A 24,998-nucleotide genomic window follows, 5' to 3' on the forward strand; every position below is an offset into this window, starting at 1 on the left:
TATTAGATGAGAATCATGAAGAAAATAGGAAAAAAGAGTAGTCAAAATTACAGTAGATTTTTGACTCAAAATGATGTTGGTATCACTGAAAATGGAACAGCAAACCAAAATAGCAGTATGATATTCACATGGAAATATAAAGTAGATTGTAAAATATGGACCTAGAGCTGGGATGAGGAATTGTTTCATTCATTGTTTTGTACCCATAAGACCTAGCACTAGTACATAGTAGGAGCTTAATAAGTGTTTGCTAATTTATTGGTTAATTCATATATTTGAAATACAGAGGTGATGATAACTGAATATTAATTCTGAGGGAGAGGTGTAGAAACAAGGGAAGCATATCAGTATTAAACAAGAAAGTATCAGTATAGAGGCAGCTAGGTGGCGCAGTGGGTAGAGCTCCTGCCTTGGAGTCAGGAAGACCTCAGTTCAAATCCGACCTCAGACATTTGACACGTACTAGCTGTGTGACCCTGGACAAGTGACTTAACCCCAATTGCCTCACAAAAAAAAAACTATCAGTATAAACAAGAGAAGAGTATTATTGGAGGAACATTCATATTTAGGAAATGAGAACCAAGAAGCCTTTAAAAAAATGGAGAATTTGTTAAATAATTTATGGGCGACAGAGAAGCCAGAATATGATGTCAGAGAAACTAAGTGGGAAGAGTTTTAATTAGGAAAAGGTGATATAGGCTGCCAAATGCTGCAGAGAGTTTGAGAGTCATGAGGTTTGAAAAAATACTCCTGAATTTGCCAAGAGCTTCACTGGCAACAGAGAGGGACTAGTAACAGAAATCTAGAGGTAGGAAGTAGGTGGTGAAGAAAAGGAAGCTGTTGATTTGGGAAGCCTCAAAATGAAAGGAAGGAGAAAAATTGGGTAGCCAAGGGCTGGAGTGGAGCAAAGGGAGGATTTTGACCCTTTCCCCCCATATTGAGAGATTATCCTGTGCTCAAGTCTCCTTAGGATGCCTTATCTTGGTGCAGAGGTGACTCTGGGGTGTCAAAGATTGTGCTAACAGGGAAAAGGCATTCAGCCAGGTTCTTTTTGGAAAGGTTCAGTTAGTATCACCAGGTGTCAAGGTATGTGTGTTATAGTAAGAGGAACAGCCTCAAATGAGGTAGTAGTTGTTTGGTTTGCCACAGAAACTCATAAACACTCTCTTCTCAGCTGTGGAGTTCTTGACGTGAGGTAAGTGTCCACAAGGAAGAAACTCTGAAGACTAAACATGCTAGAGCAGGGGTGGGGATCTTTCTGCCTCAAGGTCATATGTGGCCTTCTAGGTCCTCAAGTTCGGCCCTTTGACTGAATCCAAACTTCACAGAAAAAAATCCCCTTAATAAAAGCATTTGTTCTGTAAAACTTGGACTCAAAGGGCCACACTTGAATACCTAGAGGTCTATATGTGACCTCGAGGCCACAGCTTCCCAGCTCATGTACTAGAGGTAGGGAATTAAAGGAGTTAAGAGAATTTTCAGCTAGGAGGACAACCTAGCAAAGTCTAGGGAATCCTTCCCTGCACAGTTTTTAAATAACTGAAAGATATTAAAATTCAGCTATTAGTTATGGAAAATAAGACACAATTTTTTCTCCACTTAAGTTCATCGACCCCCTGAAATTTTACCAGGGGAGCCCATGAACGCATAGGTCCCAGGTTAAGAAACGCTGATCTAATTCAATCAGCGAATTGCCCAAGGTTATAGGAGTCATTAAGAGTTCAGAAGGAGCGAGGTCAAGAAAGCAAGTTATCTTTTAGAGAAGAGGGAGGCGTCTTTGCCTGGGACTTCTTGTAGGTTGGGGTGATATGACGACATATTCATTCTAAGGAGGTGTGTTTGCACAGTTCAGGGGAGAGCATTATGGTGGGAAGGCCAGGTCTTTTCCTCTCTTCCTGACAGGAAAAGGTAGAGGGTGGAGAAGAAATGCTAATCCTAGTCCCGCCCAGCATTAGCGCCAGTTTAGCTCAACTCAGCTCTTCTCCACATCCCAGCTGCTGGGTGGGATTCGCTCCGCCTATCTCGCCAGGGGCGTCTCCCGACCTTTACCAAGCAGGGTAGCCCCGGGCGCCTCCTTTCCAAAGCCAGGCGGAACTGGATTCCACAAAAACCAGAGTGCAGGAAGCAATGAAAGAAAACCAGAACTAAGGGGACAGACCACGTGAGGCCTTGCCTGGAACTGCCAACCGGGAAATAGGAGGGACGGTCCCCAAGAATGGGGATTTTCGGACCAATCCGTGAGGTGGGGGCGGAGTCTGGGCCCTGACTCCTCCCCACACGGTGAGGACTGTCAGCCCCGGGTGTACCTGCAGCGGTAGCTCTAGGCTCAGTTCACTTTTCACCATGGACCCAGCTCGGGCAGCTGAGGTGTCCGGCGTAGTGGCTGAGAAAATGCTGCACTACCGAAGGGATGAGAGTGGATGGAAGACGTGTCGGAGCGGCGTGAGTGATGGGGCCCCGGGGGGACCAAACAGTCGGACTAGGGGCGGCCCCACAGAGAACTTGGGCTCTTCTCTTTTTCACTTGCCTGCATCAGGCTGACATAGTGTATCCTCTCTCTAAGTCCACGTCTCCTTGAGGGACATTGTGCTCTGCGCCCTTTCTCACCAACTCCCTGTTCCTTCCCCAGCCTGTTTTCCGGGCCTATGTCCTCATCTCCCAGGCTTAGTACTACTTCTAGGCTGCCCTTCCTCCACCCAGAACAAAGGATCTTCCCTTACTCTGCCCAGACTTTCTGCCAATCTACTCCACGATGCCTCCGTACCCCGACAAGCCTCATCAGCACACCGCACCCCCCACCTTACTCAGTCGCGCAGTCACTGCCTCTTTGAGTCCTTTCATTCCTGACAATTTCCCAGAGTTCTGATATCCCCTGTCCCCTACTGGAAGCTCAGAACTCGAAACTGTTCTAGATGAATCAAGCTGAAAATTCAGAACTCCCAGGTAAAAGAGGATTTTATTTTCAGAAACCATAAACAGAAATTTCAACTCAACAAATGTTAATGAATCACCTACTATGAGCTAGACGAGGGAGATATAAAACTAGGTAGATTATGACCATTTTCCCCTGAAAATACATGGGCTCTGCTTGGGTGTTAAAGTAAACTATTTCACTTCCTTGAAAGTCTGAATTTTAATAGAGGCTCTAAATTGTGTAAAGATTTTTTTAAAATTATTTTTGTAAAGCAACTGAGAGTTTGGTGGGATTTGAAAAATTCCAGCGACATTTTAAGTCAGATTGAGAAGTCCTTCTCAAGTGTTTTTCTCATCCCTAATAATTTTATTAACAGAAAGGAGTTACAATTTCTTGGAGGCCTTCTACGGAGTTTCCTGGGAACCTGTAAGTCAATGTGTTTCTTTAAATCATAGAAGATGCTGAATGTATATATAGTACAAGGTCCCCTTGAGGTCAATCCATCAGGATTATTTTTTCTGGGAAATATAATCTCTTATTTTGAAACAAATCATTTTTTATCAGATTGAATTGGAACGTGGAGACACAGATATATTATATAAGCATAAACAAGCATAACAGGAGTTAGGCTGATAAGCTTTGGTTTCCTCTCTTGGATTTATTACTCAATGATTCATTAATTCAAGAAGCATTTATTAAGTGCATTATTAAGAAGTACTTATTAATTAACAGTGCTTAGAGTGAAAAGATAGTGACAATGTCTTTTCTATTCACTCTATATTTATTTTTAAAAAATACCAGTTTCTCCAAAGATGAGCTATAATATCTCAGTGTCAATTTTCTTCCTCCCTCCACCACACAGGTACAAAGGAGAAGGAATAATATATGGCACCCCTGAAGAGGTGTGGAAATTCTTACTACCAGCAGATAATGGATTACGGGCAAAATGGGATGAGAATGTGAAAGACCTTCAAGTCCTTGAATTGATCAAAGATGTAAGCTACTTCAAATGTTGTAATATAATACTAATTAATGATAATCACTGTGGCACAGTGATAGAGGGCCAGCTTTGGAGTCAGGAACACCTGGGTTCAAGTCCTGTCTCTGACATACAGTGTCTGTTACCTTGGACAAGTCACTAAAACTCTTAGTTCTCCAGGCATCTTTCCAAGAGTCTTAAGTTACAGACAAATTGCTGATCTGCATTGGTGAAGGGAATTTTCACACCAGGATTTCCTCACAGGAATGAAATCATAGGTCCAGACCACATAATAATTTAAAATAATTATTACTTCTTTAGATATTGGCTGTATCATATTATAGTGATGTCACTTAGAAGGAAGCACCAAGTAGTGAGAAATACATTGAATTTGAGTCTTGTTTCTGCCATTTATAATCTGTGTGATTCTGCTCAAGTCATTTACTTCTCTAGGTCTCAGTTTTATTATTTATAAAATTGAATTGGTTGATTCCCCAAAGTTTCCTTCCAGTTCTAACATTCTATCATTGATCACTCCTTGAGCACAAGAATTGTGTCCCTATAATGCTTTTAAAAACATGACAAACTACTGCATGAGCTCATGAAATCATTAAGTATTATTCCTAGTATTTAGACTTGGAAGGTGCCCCAAAGATCATCTAGCTCAACAGTTCTTAAACTTTTTTTTGTTTGCTTCTTGGACACCTTTGGCAGTAAAGACTCTTTTACAGAATGCTGTTTTTAAATAATTGGAAGAAATGCTAAATATCATTTAGAGGTACATAAAAATTGTGATTTTTTTCCCTATTAAGTTCACCAACCTCCTGAAATCTATCTACAGACCCCAGCTAAGGACTCCTAATCTAGCTCAATTCTCTTTTCTCATGTGTGAAATAAGTGGGTTAAGTTAGATAATATCTGAAGTCCTTTCCAGCTCTTACATTTGATATTGTTTGGTTTGCCCAAGCTTCTGGGTCTTCCTAGGTAAAAAGCATCATCATGATGAAAAAGGAGTGAGGGAATCATAGTGGGAACACTAATGCTTCACTCAGACTTGGTACTGTATTTTGGTAATGCCTTCAGCTCTCCCTCTCCCCCCTTCACCCCCAGCCCTAGGAAGATTCAGGTGCAGTCAGTCTTAGGTAACTAAGCAATTAGTCTGCTATTCCCTAGAAGAATAATAACTTTACCTGGAGCTATGTGGTGGCTGGCTTTGTCCCCACCCCCTCAATTGGATCCTGTGTCTACTAATGTAGGTAGTTCTGTATGTTTCCTTAGTCCTTTTATTTAGCCTTTTATTTTTCTCTTGATTCCCATGTTTGTATTTCAAAAAATTTTTTTCAGCTGAAATTTTTCCATCACAAATGTTTAAAAGTCCAGAGGACTGATATGTACTGTCTACCTTCTGACAAAGAAGTGACAGATTTAGTGTGCAGAATAACAGAATTGTTTTTGCTTGACCGTACATATATATTTTAAGGATTATTTTTTCTTTCCTTTCTCTTTAGTGGGGTTGGGGAGATGGAAAAGAGAGAACAGAGATTTATCTTAATAATAAACATTTAAAATTGAGAGGTTAGGGGGTTGCTATGAATGTGGAATATTGCATTCAGTTTCAGATCAGGTATTGTTAGTTTTGTTTAATTGTTTTTATTTTGTTTCAAGAGACTCCTCATGGACAGGGAGTCATTTCTGGAAATGTTTGTAATGTATCAAACTTAAAAAATAAGAACACCCTGATGCTGGGTCTCAGAATTCCAGTCATTTGGTAGATTTATAGATGATAATGCTTTATAGATAATATCCCTAAGGCACATTAGAGATAAGAGATGCATCCTGACTCATAACACTTTTTTGTTGTTTAATCATTTCATTCATGTCTTCATGATCCCATTTGCAATTTTCTTGGTAAAGATACTGGAGTGGTTTGCCATTTCCTTCTCTGGCTCATTTTTATAGATGAAGAACTGAGGCAAACAGAATTAAGTGACTTGCCCGGGATCACAAAATTAGTGATTGTCTGAGGCCAGATTTGAACTCAAAAAGAAGAAATTATATAATTATGGTTTGCAAAGTGCTTTACGGATTAACTTATTTGATCCCCATAACAATCCTCTGTGGTAAGTGTTCTTATTATTCCCATTTTACAGATGAGGAAACTGAAACAAATGACTTGCTCAGGATCATAGAGAGAGCTAACAAGTGTCTGAGATAGGAATTGAATTGATCTTCCTGCCCTCCTGGTCCTTCATTCGATCTTCTAGGCCACCTCAGTAGAGTGAATAAGTTTGACTTGATTTTATGTATCCTCTTTTCAGATGTTATTACATCCTTATTGACAAATGGGTAGGGGAGAATTGACTTTTAATCAGAAAATTAAAACATTTTGTGAAGATCCTATGATCCTAAGAATCTTGTATGAAACCATTGTTGCTGCATTCTATAATGATTAATTCTATGGGCATTAAGCTTTTTATGATAAAATCACAGAATTTTAGAATAGCAAGGGACTTTGGAAATCAAGACTGCCCGAGGATTCAGGAACCCTGGATTTGAGTTCTAGTTTTGTGACAAAAGGGAGAGTCACTCCTTTTTCTGGTTTCTCACTGGTAAAATGAGAGAGCATCAGATTTGGAGTAAAAGAATTTAATTTGGACCCTGGCTGTGCTACAAACTACCTCTGTGACCTTCTTTTTATTCTTCTCTGTCTTACTCAGTTTCTTCATTTATAAAATAAAGGGGTTGGACTCGATGACCTCTAAGATCTCTTCTAATGCTCAGTCTATGATTCTGTGCTCATGTGACTCAATGACCTCAAAAGTCATAGGATCATAGTTATAAAGCTAGAAGGAACCTTAGAAGCCTTTGAATGCAATGTCTTCATTTTACAAATGGGGAAACTGAGGCCCAGAGAGACGTCACCTGCCAAGGGTCACACAGCTAGTGAGTAGTGTAGCCAAGATTAGAGCTCAGGTCTTCCTGACTCCAAGTCTTGTGCCCCATCTACTTGACTGAGTTACTACACCCCTATGCCAACATCCCCATCAATCCAAGTCAGAAGTTCTATGACTGTTTAGTCTCGCCTCCTCCTTTTATAGATAAGAAAAGTAAGATCAAAAAAGGTGACTTGTCTAAGGTCTCAGAGTCATTTTATGAAAGAGCTAAGACTAGACTCTATTTCTCCTGAGTGCCAGCCCAGTGCTTTTTATAGTCTAAATTTTGCAAGCAGTGTATAATTTAAGCAAAAAGCTTCACCATAACTATAGAGGGTGTCAAAGTCATTTATTTCAAAGCCCAAGGAAATCTTGGATGGCAAATAGGTAAATAATAATAATAATAGCAAGCATTTATAGCGCTTTAAAGTTTGCAGAATGCTTTACAAATATTATTTCATTTTGTCCCCACCACAATCCTGGGAGGTAGGTACCAGTAGTATCCTCATTTTAAAAATGAGGCACTGAGGCAGGCAGAGGTTAAATGACTTGCCCAGGGTCACAGAGCTAGTATATGTCTGAGACTATATTTAAACTCAGGTCTTCCTGACATCAAGTTCATAGCCGTCAAGGTATGGTAGATTTTACTGAAATAGAATTAAGGATTTGATTCTTTTAAAAATTGTCCTTTTAAAAATGATGTCACCCCAACTTGCATAACAGAAGAGCTAGGCTGATCAGAAACCAATGGGAAATGGAAGCTTCAAATTGTAAAGAGATACAGCATAATGTGATAGAAAGATGATAGACCACTTATTGGGCTAAAACCAAGGGTACCTCACTTGACCTTTCTGATCCTTAGTTTTTTCATCTGTAAAAATCAATATAATGATACTTATACCTTTCTCATCCTTGTCTGATGACCAATGATTTTGACTAAAATTAAGTGTCAAAGAAAAAAATATTAATACTGTGTTCTGTATTTAGGCACCAGTCTTCCAGAATCAATTTTATTTAATTTAACCTTGATCAATCCACATCCAAGCCATTTATAGCTTGGAAAGATAGATGTACAAAATGGCATAGTCCCCCGTGCCCTGAGACAAGAATCTGTCCCAGAATTTGTCAGGTAACATTTTTAGGAATCTTGAATAAGGAAAAGATAGTCTGAGTTAGATTTCTCTTGGATCACTCCCCCTGAAGAATCTAGAGGGACCTGCCAGAAATCTCTATGGAGAATCTTAACTGAATAGGAGGCTAAGCAAGTGGGTGTTTCCTCCTCTATTGAAAGTACTTTGCTTTGGATGAGTCCTAGTTTCAATGGTTTCTAGGTTGGAGAGAGTGGGGATCTTATCTCAACAATTAAATCTGCTTATCAGCTTTTATCTGTTTCTCTTAGAAAGGCTTTTTTGTATTCAGCCCAGTGGGGTCTTCCTGGAGTCTGGAAAGGAGTTTAGGGAAAAATATTATTTCTTAACATTTTCAGCTCTACTAAACAGATTTTAAATTCGGTTACCCATAAGAAAAAAAAAAACACTTGCCAGGCATGTTGTACAGGAGATTCTTATTCCATGAAAAATGGACTAGGTGATTTCTAAGGTTCTGATTTTCTGTGATTCCCAATGATTTGTGAAGTATGAAGCTAAAGTGAGCTGTGGTTCCCAATGTATGATGCTTACAAAGCATATTTTCTCTGTAGATATGAAAGTTTACTGCCCTTTGCAGGCTCCCCTCATTTTCTCCTCTATTTTGTTTCACTTTTTTCGCCTTCCTAGCTTTACCTTAATTATTATTTACTCCCTTTCTTCCTCTTCTTGCCCCCTCCCCCAGGAATAAAAGTTTGGGTTTTTTTTAGATAGAAGAAAACAAAAAAAAAACTCAGAGGAAAAAAAGATACCCACCAATGTTTAACAATCTTTTCTCCAGAGACTGTAGAGCCTCAGTCACTTATAAGGAGGCATGAGGTTCTCAGCAGCCACTGCTTCTTCTGATTCCTTAGGAGAGGGTTCTTTGGGTCATTCTCATCAGTGAACATTTGTGCTACACCCTGTTTTTTCTTCCTTTGTAGTCCCTTTTTGTTTTAATGTCTTATTCATTTTTTTGTTACATTGCTATTATTTCCTAAAGCACAACACCAACTTCATATTATTCTTTTTCATGATAAAGTGGAAAGAACAATGAAGTGGGAGTCCCAGGACTTGAGTTAGAATCCTATCTCTGCTGCTTAGTAGCAATGGGACTTTAGGCTAGTCACTTAAATTCAACTTCTCTGGGCCTCGGTTTTTTCATCCATAAAATGAAGGAGTTGGTCTAGATCAGTCGAATCAAATACAAATAGAAATAGGGGCTACTAAACCATACATAAAAGATCCCTGCAGACCACCTGTTGATTTAATTTTAAAATGTAGTTTTTAACCTGTGTTTTATTGTATTTTCAATTTATTTTCTTAAATATTTCCCAATTACATTTTCATCTGGGTTAAGCTGCACTCAGCGGTGTTGTGGGTTACATTTGGCCCATGGGCTGCATGGTTTGACATTTCTTTTCTAGAAGACCTCTTAAGATTTCTTTCAGTTCTAGTGCTATGACCCTATGTTGGGGCGTGACTATGTTTTTCTTTTTTCTTTTTTTTATTAATTTATTTTTAGTTTTCAATATTCAATTACATAGACTTTTGAGTTGTAAATTTTCACCCCCTCCCTCCCAGCCTTTCTCCCCAAGATGGTGTGCAATCTCTACATGTGCATTCCTGTTGAACGTATTTTCACATTAGTTATGTTGTAAAGAAGAATTAGAATGAATAGGAGGAACCACAAGAAAGAAGACACAAAACAAAACAGAAAAAAAAGAGCAAATAGTATGCTTTGGTCTGCATTCAAACTTCATAGTTCTTTCTCTGAATGTGGATAGCATTTTCCCTCATGAGACTTTTGGAGATGTCTTAGATCCTTGCATTGCTAAGAAGAGCTAAGTCTATCAAAGTTAGTCATCGAACAACATGACTGTTATTGTGTACAAAGTTCTCCTGGGTCTGCTCACTTCACTGAGCATCAGTCCATACAAGTCTTTGCGGGTTTTTCTGAAGTCTGCTTGCTCATCATTTCTTATAGCAAAAAGCACAATAGTATTCCATTACATTCATATACAACAACTTGTTCAGCCATTCCCCAACTGATGGGCATCCCTTCAATTTTCAATTCTTTGTCACCACAGAAAGAGCTGCTATAAATATTTTTTTGCATGTGGGTTCTTTTCCCATTTGTATGATCTCTTTGGGATACAGCCCTAAAAGTGCCATTGCTGGGTCAAAGACTTTGCACATTTTTTTACAGCCCTTTGGGTTGACTATGTTCTTGGGTTCTTTTAAGTGTCCAGGGGCTTTTCTTATTGAAAAGATATTATACAGGTAATTTTTTTTCCCTTAAATTTGGCAGGATCTCCTCATAACCAGAACAATCACACCATCAGCTGCCATGAAACTCATTTCTCCTAGAGATTTTGTAGACCTGGTACTAATTAAGAAGTATGATGATGGGACTATAACTTCTAATGGTGAGCTATGACCCTGTGTCTTTTTTTTTTCATTTCAACATGTGTGTGTGGGGTGTGTGTGTGTGTGTGTGTGTGTGTGTGTGTGTGTGTGTGTGTTGACTATCAAATGCAATGATTCTTGAAGAAAGTGGGCCACTTGTAAAATATTAGCTTATATTGCCTGGGCCCTCACCACTGCACAGCCTTCCTTGTGGAAGGGGCAGGGAAGACCTCCTATCTCCTCTGCACCAACTGTTTCCAACCTTCTGTTTTCTTCACTTCTATTTCATTACATCCCATCCCATCTCTCCCTAAACAGAAAATATTCGTTATTGTTCTTTTAAGTTACCAAAGAGAATAAGTTCTCTGTAGCCTTCCTAGTCCATATTTTGGCTTAGATCCTTTTCTAGGGACTCCTTCTCTTAAGTGGGGGTAAGAGGAGGGAGGACTGCTGTGAAAGAATTAGAGCACAGAATTTCTGATTTGGGAGTTTACTTTTATTTTTACTCCATGGTCTGTTTAATCAGTTCTTTAAGTTTAGAAACCTGCTAGAACTGATATTTTTCATGAAGCCAAAAACCATTTTGTATAATTCTGATCCTGGAATTTACTAGAGACTAAGACAAAAGTAGCTAACAATGAGTAGCATAAAATGATGTAGCGTAAACCCTGCAAGGACGCAACGCCTCTTATCTCCTGTTTTTCTTATTGAACTTCCTTACTGATGATATCTTCGGCCTTTTGCCATTTTGCTTCCACGTTGTCTAGAGTCTGTATCCCCTGCTCCTATTTCCACTCCCATCCTATGACCATCGTAGCCATAACACCATAGACATGTTGAACACCATAGTCGGAAGTCGGTGCTTGATGCTAGAGAGTACGAGAACCTTATTTGGACTTGTAACCACCAAAATCCATGGAACAAATAAAGATATAAAATGATGCTTAGTCTTCATTTATCCCCTTTCACTTCTAAGGTGAAGGTGGCAAAGTGAAAGAATAGAAGGTGGGTGGGGAAGTGCTAAGAAGTAGGATTTTAAGACCATCTCTAAACATTAAATTAGCTGTTTGTTTTCCAAGTCTTCGTGCAATGCCTCAGGGGACATAATAGTGGGGGAACTGAATCATATAAATATTAAGATTCTCACTATAGATGATATAAAAGCAGAAAGAGCATGAGTTCTATAATCAGAGTCCATGGGTTGAAATCTGACCTTTGATGCTTACTACCTGTGTGATCTTGGTTAAGTTACTTAACCTCCATAAGTTTCAGTTTCCTCACCTTTATAATGAGGGTGTAGGTCTAAATGATCTCTGAGGTCTTTTCCAGCTTTAAGTCTATGATCCAATGATCCAGAAAACAAGAAGAAATTGTAGCTAAATGGAAGCCTGTCTTTGGAAATCCCAACCTTCAGAAAAATCCTTTTCCACCAACCAGAGGGGAGGATTCCGTCTCACAGGGTGTCTTGAAGTGAAGACTAGACAGACACTCAGTGGATACGTTGCAGACAGGGGTTCTTATTCAGAAGTGCATTGGACTAAGTGAGCTCTGAGGTTTTTCTCATCTCTAACATGAGTTGCTTTTATCAAGTATCCAGAGATAAAAGAGTATCATTTCATGGGATATTTGGTCATCTTGTATTGTAGTGCTCATGGTGTATGTTTGTAAAAGAAAAACAGCAACAAAAACCAACTGTTTTGTTTAAAAAACAAGTAAATGAGCATTTGATTCAATAGCATAAAATGCTACTTTAAAGACTTTGCTACAAGAATCTCCTACACTAGTATGATTATAACGATGGAAATCACTTTGTTGGAACTTTTGATTATTAGTATGGAAGGAATCATTAAACTGGGAGATGCAAGAGTGTTTGTTCCTGTCATGGAGGACCTTCCAGGGGAAAGTTCGAAGGAAAGTAGATTTCCAGCGGGGCGCTGAGTAATTTTGTTTTTTAAGGGGGTGGCAAGCCGTATAAGTTTGGGAACTTCCGGTGTAGAGCTAAATCAATCACTAGGACAACAAGATTGGGAAGGGAGGAAGGTGTAACAAGAGTACTGGGGGGTGATGGACTAGGAAAGAGCTAAGGGGTTGAGGGATTAAAGGTCATGGTGAAGACAAAGAATAAGTTTAAGAGGAATAAAGTATAAAGAGAGATGGAATGATAGGAGATTGTTATCTAATAAAGGTATTTCAGAACTCTTACCATGGAGGCTGATAGCTAGAGAACAGAGTCAGAAACCCCAGCTCTGTCCCCTTACTACCCATGTGACTTTGAACAAGTCACTTCCCAGCCCTGGGCCCAAGTTTCCTCAGCTGTAAGATGGGGGAGTTGGACTGGGGGATCTTCAAGGACCCTTTTATTCTACGGTCTCCTCTATGCAGATATCTCTAAGAGTTCTTCCAACTCTCAGAATCGATGCTTCTGGAGACATTATAGGAATTTAATCTGATAACAGATACAATTCCTTGGCATTCTCATTCTTTTTTCTTCTCATAACTGTGTCCTGAAATTCCCTATCCATGGCCTACTGTTCACATTGATACAGATTGGTCTTAGGCAGCCCGCTATGTCCCTACTTCCCTTGACCCCCTTCCCTGTGACGTACAGTAAGTCTTCTGAATGTCCTGCATGCCAAATCCAGGTCAGTGACTGCTCCTCTGGTCTTTGTTTTCTAGCTACCTACCTGGACTATCCATCTTGTCCTCCACAATCAGGTTACGTGAGAGGGTTTAATCATCCCTGTGGTTGCTTTTGTGAGCCTGTTCCAGGGTAAGAAAAAATCTGTTGTCTTTTATGCATAAACTGATTCCACCAATTTTTTTTTTTTTGCTTTTTAGGCAATTGGGGTTAAGTGACTTGCCCAGGGTCACACAGCTAGTAAGTGTCAAGTGTTTGGTCTGAGACCGGATTTGAACTCAGGTCCTCCTGACTTCAGGGCCGGTGCTCTATCCACTGTGCCACCTAGCTGCCCCACTCCACCAATTTTTCAGACACACACACACACACACACACACACACACACACACACACACAAGTATATGTATATATATGTATATGTGTGTGTGTGTTGGGGAGGAGGGAATGTAATGAGAATATGCACACATGCCCACACGCAGGGTAAAATGGTAGTTATATGTTAAAATGGGTAAAATGGAGAGATTTTTTAAAAATATGAAGTCAGGACCTGTTTTGGAAATTTGGGTTATATTACCCAAAACATATGAACAAACAATTCCCACTGATATAGTGCTTTATGTTTTATGAGATGCTTTTTTTTGCAGCAGTCCTATAAAGTTGGTCATTTTGGATGGGGCCTGTGATTTCAATGGTATAAGAAATCATTTGTAAATTGAAAGCAAATTGATAATTGTGTATTTCTGCCACCTATAATTTTTAAGGAATTGAGGCAAAAAGAAATTAAAGAATATGTCCAGTCAGTGGTGAAGCTAGCACTAAGAATGAGTCCTCTCCATACCTAAAGTAGGTCACTTTTCCTTAACTAAACCTTTATCAGTTAATTTCAGGTTGCCTGTTTTAGTGAGTAAAAGATGAAGTGACTGAGGGAATGAAGGTTTGAGTTTCTGAGCATATCAGTTTATTAATCAGTGCATGTCAATTGCATAATAAGTCAAGGCTGGTGGCCTTCTTCAGCTTTGGCACAGGACAGATTTTGTATGTATTAAAAACAGTTACTCAAGACTAATTAACTAAAAGAAAATAAGTAACCAGCTACAAAATTAGGTAATCTGATTTCTTATTGGAGGAAAGATTAGGGACTTTCCAATTTGGGAGAGAAAGAACAAACTGGTACAATTCCCTAAAATCAGAAAAAAGACATGTACCACTCCCCCCAAGTGACTGTATTCAAAGGAACATGGAAATGATAGCTGATTGACCAGTAGGAGGCCAGTTTTCAGATAAGATACATGGGTTACTTGAGGTGTATAATTGTGAGAAAACTCCTTGCATCAATCTTCAGATGTTACTGGGTTTCTGGTCAGCACAACCTAGGTCCTTAGTCAAGCTTCTCTAAAGCAGCAGGGAGAGGTGGTCCAGCCTCCCAGCCATGAAGGGCCAGGTTCAAACAATGCAGTAAAGTTTTCTGACAATTCTCACAATTGAGTAAAGTTTTCTCACGAGACAGAAATTAGACTAGACCCACAACTGAAGGGAAATGGACTAGCTCCAGAACCGAGTCACAAGAGAAGGTGAGTCAGGGTGGTTCACCCAGTTCTCACTAGCACTTTCTATTCTAATTACGTTACTGCTCAAGCCAGGCCCTGCCCAGAAGGCTGTGCCAGGTAACACCCACAGGTATTTGCTGACTAAACTCTGCAGTGCTTGCTCACTAGAGGAAGAGAAGAAGGGAAGGATTTATAGGAACATAGATTTAGAACTGAAAGAGATGTTAAAAGTGACCTCTTCATTTTACATATGAGAAATCTGAGATTGGCTTGCCCGAGGTCACCTGACTAGAAAGCGACAGAACTGAAGTGTGAGCCCAGACCCTGTGATTCCAGAGCCAAGGGCCTTTCTCTCCTAAAGTGTCTATACTCCATTTTTAAATGTGTCAGCTACTTCTCCAGTTTGGGTGAGGTTTTTTTTGGTTATAGGATTTCAATTTGGTTTGTTTGGTATGGCAATCAGAGTCAGGTGACTTGCCTAGGCTCACATAGCTATCGAGTGTCAAGTATCTGAGGGTGGATTTGAACCCAGATCCTCCTGATTCCAGGGCCACTTCTCTATCCACTGTGCAACCTAGCCACCCCTAGGGTTTCAATTTGGAAGGACCTTAGAGGTCATCTAGTCAACCATTCCATTTTAAGATAAGAAGACTGAGACCCTCAGAAGTATTTAAAAAAAAAAGGCCTGGTTTCAAATCCATATCTTCTGATATTCAATCTATTGTCATTTCCACCCTACAATGTTGTGTTGTATCTGTATCTAAGGAACCAACAATACATTCAGCACAACTGTCTTTTTGGAAGGACCTTTTAAAAGTAGTTTTAAAAATATACAGCTGGACAGTTATAAACTTTAAAGATATCATAGCTGCCACAGCACATGGTGCGGTAGAAAGAGCCCTAGATGAGAAGGGAGGGGAGCTGGGTTCTAATCCTAGCTCTGCCACTACCAAGACATGAGATCTCTCTGCAGGCTGCTTCATCTCTGTGTCCTTAGCTATGAAATAAAGGGGGAAAGTGTTTGCACTCAGTGACCTCTGAGGTCTGTTATAGCTCTGATGCCTAAAATGCATGGGTAGCTAGGTGGCATAGAAGAGAGAATGCCAGGCCTGGAGTCAGAAAAACTCATCTTCTTGAGTTCAAATCCAGCCTCAGACATTTACTAACTGTGTGACCCTGGGCAAGTCACTTAACCCTGTTTGCTTTAGTTTCCTCAGCTGTGAGCTGGAGAAGGAAATGTCAAATCACTCCAGTAGCTTAAACTCAATGGGGTCACAAAGAGTCAGACATGACTGGAAAACAGCTAAACAATAGGGAAATTTTTGTTTGTTTCTTTGTTTTCCTGGTTACAAGAACTTCTCAAGGTCATGGACTTGGGCTCAGGGCTACCAGTTTCAAACTCAGTTCATGCTTTCTTCTATTTTGACATACAAGGTGTGTTGGCTGGGGTTTCATGCCTTTCACAGCTTTTATTCTTAGGAGCAAGAGAGTTTGGGGAGTAATGGGAGGAAGACAAAATTTTTCTTGGACATAGGCATTCAATGAATATGTTTGACTTATTTTGTTCATGTTATCTTTCTTTAAAGACCTTAGAATATTTTTATGTATCTTTCTCCAGTAAGGATATTTTGCTTCTATAGTTTATTAAGGTTTACAAAGAAGCTTCCCAAAGCCCTGTAAAAATTATAAGTAATGGTCAACCTTTTTTTTTTTAGAGAAGGAAAGTAAAATGGAATTATTTCTCCAGACTCTCACAGGAGTGAAGTCAGGATTCGAGCCAGGTTTTCTAGCTTCAAGAACCACTACAAGGATAATTCCCATTTTGCCAAAGGAGAAATTGAGTCCTAGAAAGGCCAGATGAACCTTTAGTAGGAATGTGATTTTGACTTCTTTCTCCTTCCCTCCACCCATCCTGAAACAACCTGAAACATGAACTACAATCTACAAAATGCAGGAACCCTTCTCTGGGATCCATAGGAGAGCTATGAACTTGTTCTATTCACCAAAACCCCACTTAGGGAATCCTTTGACACAACCAGGACTCATGTAATGAAATATATTTTTTATTATGACTTCTTTGTAAGTGAAGTATTTTTTTATATTTTGCTAGCCACCTTGAAGAAGTTTAACAAAACACCATCTTGCTCCATATATTCCACATTCACTCAAAATGTAAACAAGCAGGATATCTGGGCATCTGCTTACAGTTTATACGCAAGAGTGAAAAACTATTTGAGGTGTCCATCCCTGTCGTCTTCACACATTTATCACACAATGTGTAGAGCCCTTAGCCAGGGCCTAATGATACATGATCCCTGCCCTCAGGGGGCTTATGATCTAGCTGGGGAGAAAGCATGCATCACATTGAAAGTCCAACAGCTCTTCCTCCCTCCTGTTCTTATTTGTCATCTGCTATGTGAGCTTGGTCAAATCACTTAATCTCTCAAATCTCCTCTGTCTCTTCAACAACTGAAGATGTTCTCAAAAGCTATTGACAACTCTAATATTTTATGATTTCCATACTGGAAAGACATCATTTTGAGGTGGAATGAAATATTCAATATGATGCTCAATGGGGTAACTAAGATGTTTCTACTCAATTGTGTTTTTGATGGGATAGTCTTAGAGAAGTCAGTATGTATTCAGTATACACAGTTGTGTCTTTTTTATTTAACATACTTAGTCTTTAATGGTTTTTTATTTGACTTATTTAGACTTATAAACCTCTGAAATATGTTGAATATTTATGCTGTCTTTCTCTTCAATTAAATTCAGCAAACATTTGTCAAATGTGCTAAAAAATTAGGCATGCATAGACATAAACTGAAAACAACCCCTTTCCTCAAGGAGCCTTCATTTTGCTTGGATACCACATTAAAACAGAAAAATAAGTATGAGATAATTTAAGGAGGGAGAGAGCACTATGAGGGAGATTAAGAAAGGCATGCTAAAGTTGGAGGTCCCCGGGTTGGGCCTTCAAGGTAAAGCATACAAGAGGCAAAGGAGAGCATGCAATACATTCCAAAGAGACATGTATGTCACCTCTGGGGGCCAGGCAAGGTGTTTATAGCTGAGAATACAGGGCTATAGGACCTTACTCCAGTCTGCTCACACATTTGCTCACTTAGTTTCTATATGAGCCCTATTACACCTTTTATCTCCTCAAGTTCCCTAGGTTCTGTGAGTGGGTAGATAATCTTTGCTACTCACAAATCAAATCAAAGCCCTATACTTGGTCAACAAGCAGAAGTCCCCTTTTGCCCTGTGGATTGGTGTGAGACCACAACTACTTTACCATCTAAGAGAGTAGGAGTTCAAAAGGTGAAGAACAAGGTAGTGAAGGGGACAACTGGGAGGGTGTCATTCGAATTTTCCAACTACAACATGCTTACACAGTGACCTCTGGTATTAGTTATAGGTGTAGGATCAATAAATATATCTCCAATAAATAATTTTGTTGAAGAAGACAAGACCAGCCATGTCTGCATTATGCATTAGAATTATTCCACTGAACTATTTCCTATCTGCCTATTTGGACCTCACGAACAAAACTTACAATTTCACATAGGGAATATGTTGTTTGCTTTTTCAAACTTTAATGTAAATTTTCATAGGAGAAATTACATAAGTAATTAATGCTTTCAATATCTTTGGTTTCTGAAATATCTAATCTTCAGTCCATTTCCTGAAGCTGAAGAATCTAGTTTGATCTATGATTACTGTTGATCTATAAACAGCCAAATTGGCTTTGGAGAATTAGGCAGGAGAAGAAAAGAGAGTTATAAGGAATTGGAGAAAGCAAGGAAGTAGACATAACAGATTTTTCTTAATATTTCTTTAAATTGTTTTCATAGGGTAGAGGGATTAGTTTTATTCTATGTAGCACCAGACACTAGAACAAGGATCAGTGAGTAAAAATAAAAATTTCAACCTGCAATTCGGTGGGACTTTCTAAGAATTTGAGCCAGCCAAAAATATAATGGGGCATCTTGTGAGATAGTAAAGTATTTAAGAAGTTGTATAACAATACGTCCAAGATGTTATACGTTTGGATTAGATGACCTCTTCAGCTCACTTCCAAAGTAAGCTTCTATAATTCTGTGCCACACCCTATATTGCTCTTGCGTGTATATCTATCTATAGAATAATGACATAATTTGTTTGTTGATTTCACAGGGAACCGAACAAGACCCATGTTGTCAGTTTCTTTCAGACTGACCTCAGTGGCTACCTTCCCCAGAAAGTGGTGAACTCCTTTTTCCCTCACAGTATGGCTGAACTTTACAATAATCTCCAAAAAGCAGTGAACAAACTTCAAGAATGACACTATTCTCCACGGAAAAACATCCTATTGAACCCATTCACGAACTGGAGTTGCTGAGATAAAACAGGAGGAAGAAGACAGACACCCACAGGGATTCTGCTTTCCCTGATGCCAGCCATTGACATATTTCCTTTCCTCCTCTACCTGCACGATAGCTTTCACCAAAAAAAGAAAAGGAACCAGATTTTGTAAAGTCATTGAATTAATGAGATATCTTATCTTTGGCTTTATTGGAATTTAGGTATGGATGATTCCTGCATAGTCTTATGGAAAGTTTTGGATTTTGAATTAGAGGACATGGGTTCAAACCCTGTTTTTACCACTTACTATCTGTGTGATATTTTACATCATTTAACTCCTCTGGGCATTCGTTTCCAGATGTTTAAGATATCTTCCAACTTTGAATGATCCTAAGGATTAAGTCTAGCAGAATTTCACAGCTCAGTGATAATTGCCTTAATCAGATTATTTTCATATGTACCGAGGAAATAGAAATTTTTCCAAAGATAGAAGAGAAAAGTTATTTGGGAATATAAGGCAGTAAGACAGACCCTACTTTGGTATATAGGGACATCAAGAGGGAACCAAGGATAAAATCTACTTGAATTTCAGTTTTACTGGGATTCTACTGTTAGAAACAGATGCTTAGATTTTTGTGTGCAGTGCTTATATTGCTAGCTCTTTCCTCCTTGTGTTTTTTAGTGGTTGGTTCTTCCTCCCATGTGTAATTACCTTATATCTGTCCTTATTGAACCTTAAGAGACCCCCATGATATCCTTGAAAGAGCATTGAATCTAGTCATCTCTGAGGCCACAGCTTCTCTACCTCTCTGAGTCATTTTCTCATTTGCAAAAATAGGAATAATAATAATAATAATACCTGTTTTAATTTAAAGATTCAATGAGAATATATTTATAAAGTACTTTACAACTGTGAGGTTCTCTGCATATCAGATAGTATGGGTATTTTATTGTCTTTTTTTTTTGTCCAGTGACAAGTTTGCCAACATTATTATAAGATCTTAAGCTCGAAGAGACCTCAAATGTCTAGTACAACACTCCCTGGAGCATGAATCTTCTTGGCAACTACTGGTCAATTATTCTCTTCTTGAACCAGCTTTGGGGCAGGGAACTCATTACCTTCAGAAGAAGCCCATTCTATTTCTGAGCAGCTCTGATTGTGAAGAAGTTTTTTGTTTTGTTTTATTTTTACTTTGTGCTGAATTTTGCCTTTCAGCAACTCTGAAATTTTGTTCTGATCTTCTGAGGAAACAGTCATGTCCCATATCTCATGTTTTTTGTCATCTACAAACTTTATTAATCTACTTTTTTTTCCATTGACAACTTCTGTAGAAAATTACTTATGTTTAATCCTGATATATTATTATCCATCATTTGAGTCTAACCCTTAGCCTAATTGTGCAACCACTGAAGAGTTGTGTGATCTAGGCCATATTTATAAGATATATTCTGTATAACAGAATAGCGTATCCTGTTAAAATATGGTCTCAGCTGTACTTGAAAATCAATTACAAAGTGTTATCTTATTCATACAAATACCTGATCCTTAAAATTAAATCCTGTTACCTAGACTATGAGACCATGACTAAATAGTCATTTCATATGAAGATAATACTTAAAATGAAGAAGAAAGATTTAAGGGTGATGGAATATGGTAGCCACCTTCATGTATTTCAGTGTGCGCACATGGAGGAGGGTTTAGATTCATTCAGCATGCACCAGAAGTAATTGTCCCAAAGGGTAGAAGTTGCAAAAAGGTGAAACTTCTTAACAATTAGAGCTGCCCAAACATGGAACAGGGGGCCCTGGGCAGTGCTGTGCTCCTTTCACTAGAAGGCTTCAAGCACAAACTGGATACCTATTTGGGGTATGTTGGAGGGAGAATTCTTGTTCAGGTTTGGAGTGGACTAGGTATGACCTCTGAGGAACCTTTCAACCAAGAGTCTGTGATATAAAATTTAGCTTAAAAAGGAACAAGTGCTGGACTTGTGATTTCATTGATATGGGGAACTTCCAGTTGAGAAAATATCTTTTACCAACAAAAAACCACTACTTCTTGGCAATTTCTAGTCTTAAGAGAGTTGCCTAGAGCACTGAGAGGTTAAATGAATTGTCCAGGATTACACAGTCAGTATATATCACAGTCAGAACTTGAACCCAGATCTTGCTGGCTTTAATATTAGCTCTCTGTAAATTATGCTACGCTGCCTCTTTGGGTTAGTAACAAAGCAATATTCCAAATCATGATGTGCCTATCATCTAGAAGAGTAGGTATAGAGGGTGGGGAAGGTTTTAAGTAACTGGTGTGATTCCTAAATGGTTGGTCTAATCAAGATTATGAGTATTATGAGTCTAACATAGATCATGAGTATTATTAGCTTTGCTGAGGGGAACAGGCTGGAGAAAGAACGTGGACTGAAGAAACTTAGTCTGACTCAATGTGTGTCTGTAATAGAGCTCAAGTCTTTCACTTTTGTTTTAATGAGCTGAGAGCTGAATGATTATCCGCCTTTCCCCACATCTTCACTTGACAGTGGTAGTTGCTTAATCTAAGCATTTCCAGGGCAAAGAGTATGGGTAACTGTGGAAGTTGATGTTTGTATCATTAAAATTCTGCTTTTGTTCATTGTGATTCGGTATTGTTTTTTTTTTTCATTGGCACTGTAGTCAACCATGGAGAGATCACTGAAGCACAAATCCCTGGGCACTCCGCTGGAGACTTCTCTACAGGCTGACATCAAATCACGAATCTTTGCACTTGAGTTCCCTCCTTGGAATCCTTCTAACTGTTAGATCACTTAACTGACATTTCTTCATTGTATCGACAAGGAAAGCATAAGAAACGGGATTGAATGTTGGAGAGGAATGGAAATGAGCTCCTTGCCTATCAGTTTAGCAAACTCATTAATAGGCTACTATGTGGCAAGCTCAGAAATTGTTTAGTACCCCTGTTTGTAGTAAACCAAACGTAATAACCTTGTCAAAAAAGGAAAGAAAGTGGCACAACCAGTTCTTGGTAAAGATCTGTGCTGGATCCTTGTGACCCTTTAAAAATATGGTCAAGAATTCTGTTGGGGATTGAAGTCAAGTTCACTGGCATATTATCTCTGTTTCATTCTCTTCCTATTGTGACATTTGCCTTTCTCTTGTTCCAAAGTACTTCTCCTATCTCCATGATCATTCAAACATCAGCTCGGCAATTCTATCTACAAGTTCTTTCAGGATGCTGGCTTACCACATTTAGTACCCATAACAATCATGGGAGACACATACTGTAAGGGTTTATTCACAGAGAAACTAGAGCTTAGAAAGATCAACTTTTCAGAGGTCACTTGGCTAATATTGGATCTGCCTAGTGGGTGTCTTCTATAACCACATCACACCTCCTTCTCCCTATCATCAGCATAATAGTAGTAGGTTGTTGTTGTTAGCATTTATTTAGCATTTTAAGAATTGCAAAGCACTTATCTTATTTGATCCTCACAATAATCCTGGGGGTTACAGTCTATTATTAACCCTCTTGTAGAGATGAGGAAACTGAGACAGGCAGAGGTTAAGTGACTTGCCTAGGATCACACAGGTAGTAAGTGTCTTAAGTCAGGATTTGAACTCGGACCTTCTTAACTCTGAGCTTAGCACCCTGTCACTGCCGCCTAACTACCCAAGTCAGTTGTCAAGATTGGGATAGAAACCTAGCCCTCCAGAGCAGACAAAGTTAATGATATAGGAACTGACATAAAGTACTATGAGATCACTGAATAAAGGTACTAGAGAAATACAATATATTTTTAGCACATATACATGCATATATATATATATATATATATACACAAAACACACATGTAGATATATAGATATGTACCCATACATATGTGTGTCTTACCCCCTTCTTCATGATTCCTTTCAGATACATGAATTCTTAAATCATATGGGTCAGGTCCATCTCTATACAAAAGCCTGCCATCCAGCAATCCCCTTTTCCTCTTTTCACATATTTTCATCACATAAAAACCCCTGAAGTGCTTAGGAAATCCCCTACCCATTGGTACCAATTCTGTCTTCCAAAGTTACACAACCCCCACTTCCCAGCCGCAAGTTTCCCATTGCTCTCCCTGGCCCAATTAAAACAATTTTAATCAGAAAATGGCTTTTGAGGTGAATTAAATTCACCTATCTTTATTATATCATTGTATCACCAATATGATCTCTATTTGATCTCTATGTATATTCTTTTTACAAAGTCTACACAGTTTGTATGATCAGCTGTTGCAGAACATTGAGATTCTGGAGGCAGTCATGGATCTTCATTTTCTGGACAACTTGCTATCGGATGATGTCCCAGAAAGTTGATGATATCCAGCAATCGCCAGAGTGAAGCATCTGGACTTTCCCAACATCTGCACAGTGGGAGATGAGGTCCTGAGAGAGAACAATTTGAGGGAGGGAGATGTTGGTTGCTTCTGGGCTGCAACTGTCAGTCCTTGCCCTGGGACTGTTCAGAAGATTTGGCCAGGGAGGGATGGAGGCCTTTTCTCCTGATGACAGCCGTGATGGGCCCATCAGGTAAAGACTTGATAACATTCCAGGCTTCAAAACGAGTAAGTCCCTGCATTGTGGTGTTGTTGAGCTGCAGTATTTCATCTCCCAGCTGGACTGCATCACCTTGTTCTGAAGCTACCCCTGAGAGTAGGGAAGAAGAGTTGATGGGGAGAGGTTATTCTGGTATTTTACTCGGAGAGAAAAGCAACCGAGAAAATAAATACATGCCTCAAAGATGCCAGGGAATGTCTAAAGAAACCAGACAGCAGACCTACTAGAAATTTTCCCATTAAACTAAATGCGTGCTAAGACAACTTGGAGATTCTCAGGATTATTTAGAAATCGGACGAACACATTTCCTAGTGTTTTTGCCAGATGGGAAAATGCTCTATTGGGCTGAGAGCTCCTTGAGAGCAGACTCTTCTGCCTTTCTTTGTGTCCCCAGAGCTTAGCGCAGGGCCTGGCACATAGTGTTCTTGTTGAGCTGTGTCTGACTCTTCATGACCCATCTGGGGTTTTCTTGAAAAGATCCTGGAGTGGTTTGTCATTTCCTCTCCAGCTCATTTTACAGATGAGGAAACTGAGACAAACGGGATGAAGTGACTTGCCCAGGGTCACATGGCTAGTAAGTGTCTGAGGCCAGATTTGAACTTGGGAAGATAAGTCTTCTTGACTCCAGGCCCATAACTTTGTCCACTGTGCCCCCTAGCTTCCACTGACATGCAGTAGGCATTTAATAGATGTTTATTGACAGACTGGCTAAAAATGTAATTTTCCACACTTCTGAAGCCTGAGTATCCCTTGGTTAAGGCAGCCTCCTGGCCAAAGGGTATGTTTAGGAGACAGGATAGGTTTTTAGGCACTCCCAAACTCCCAGTCAAGGGAACTGGATACATTGAAGTGCATTAAAAATCCTGAAAAGAGAACAATATACCCTTTCACATTCTAATGATAACACCCTCCTTCTGCTTATAGAAGTGCTCTCAAGCTACTTAGAATATTCCAGGTACCTCTGAGGTCTACGGACAAGGAGACATGGGGGAGTCACACAAGGTGATTGTATTCATACAAACATTCTCAGGCATATCTCCTAGACCCATGCTCTTGGATACCATATGGTGCAGTGAAAAGAGCAATGGATCAAATGTCAGAAGACCTAAATGTAAATCCCAGTTTTTTCATTTACTAGATGTGGGAGAGACCTCGGGCAAGCCACTACCATCTCTGCCTCAGTTTCTACATCTGTCAAATAAGGAAGTAAGACAAGATGATTTCTGAGTTCCCTTCCATATCAAATATTCTATGACTGCCCCTCAAAGTCAGCAAATCAATAATAATTCATTAAGTGCTTGCTATGTGTCCAACAATGTATTAAGTGCCAGGGATACAAAGATCTGTTCTCCAGGAGCTCACATTCTAATAGGGGAGACAACATGTAAAGAAGTATATACATATACATACACTAAGTATAAATGGAAAGTAATCTCAGAGTGGGGAAGAGAGGAACCGTGAAAGGCCTCCCACAAGGAGGTGGGATTCAAGCCCAGTCTTGACAGGAGCTAGCAGTCAGG

The 24,998-nt window shown here is 39.4% G+C and overlaps 2 protein-coding genes across 4 annotated transcripts in view; one reads left to right on the forward strand and one right to left on the reverse strand.

The window, feature by feature from the left end:
- The first annotated feature begins 1,996 nt into the window (after positions 1 to 1,996).
- Positions 1,997 to 23,741, forward strand: STARD5 (StAR related lipid transfer domain containing 5). 3 transcript variants are annotated; one of them, XR_002320586.2, is made up of 7 exons: positions 1,997 to 2,442; positions 3,291 to 3,340; positions 3,777 to 3,909; positions 10,262 to 10,379; positions 13,036 to 13,129; positions 18,721 to 19,109; positions 21,556 to 23,741. XR_002320586.2 is itself a non-coding variant. In XM_020965988.2 (6 exons), exons 1-6 carry the CDS (start codon positions 2,344 to 2,346, stop codon positions 18,866 to 18,868), a joined length of 642 nt encoding a protein of 213 aa, XP_020821647.1. In that variant the 5' UTR covers positions 1,997 to 2,343; the 3' UTR covers positions 18,869 to 21,520. The 3 variants fall into 3 exon arrangements, 2 of the variants coding, with proteins under 2 accessions (XP_020821647.1, XP_020821657.1); XM_020965988.2 differs by lacking the exon at positions 21,556 to 23,741 and having other exon boundaries at positions 18,721 to 21,520; XM_020965998.2 differs by lacking the exons at positions 3,291 to 3,340; positions 21,556 to 23,741 and having other exon boundaries at positions 2,355 to 2,442; positions 18,721 to 21,520.
- IL16 (interleukin 16) overlaps positions 23,033 to 24,998 on the reverse strand; it is a 164,242-nt gene continuing 162,276 nt past the window's right edge. Inside the window, exon 20 of the mRNA XM_078151619.1 lies at positions 23,033 to 23,568. Within this exon, the coding sequence (XP_078007745.1) occupies positions 23,363 to 23,568 (206 nt within the window). The 3' untranslated portion in view covers positions 23,033 to 23,362. The remainder of the gene's footprint in view (positions 23,569 to 24,998) is intronic.

The sequence above is a fragment of the Phascolarctos cinereus genome, unplaced genomic scaffold (assembly GCF_003287225.1).
Source record: "Phascolarctos cinereus isolate Bilbo 61053 unplaced genomic scaffold, phaCin_HiC Scaffold_3;HRSCAF=262, whole genome shotgun sequence".
In the NCBI taxonomy this organism is placed as follows: domain Eukaryota; kingdom Metazoa; phylum Chordata; class Mammalia; order Diprotodontia; family Phascolarctidae; genus Phascolarctos; species Phascolarctos cinereus.

What these genes read in the sequence shown, in the direction of transcription:
- STARD5 (XM_020965988.2), top strand. Translation starts at nt 2,344, where the DNA reads ATGGACCCAGCTCGGGCAGCTGAGGTGTCCGGCGTAGTGGCTGAGAAA. An exon ending in GGAAGACGTGTCGGAGCGGC is followed by an intron (nt 2,443 to 3,290) that starts GTGAGTGATGGG and finishes TTTTATTAACAG; the next exon opens with AAAGGAGTTACAATTTCTTG. An exon ending in TGGGACTATAACTTCTAATG is followed by an intron (nt 10,380 to 13,035) that starts GTGAGCTATGAC and finishes TTTGTTTTCTAG; the next exon opens with CTACCTACCTGGACTATCCA.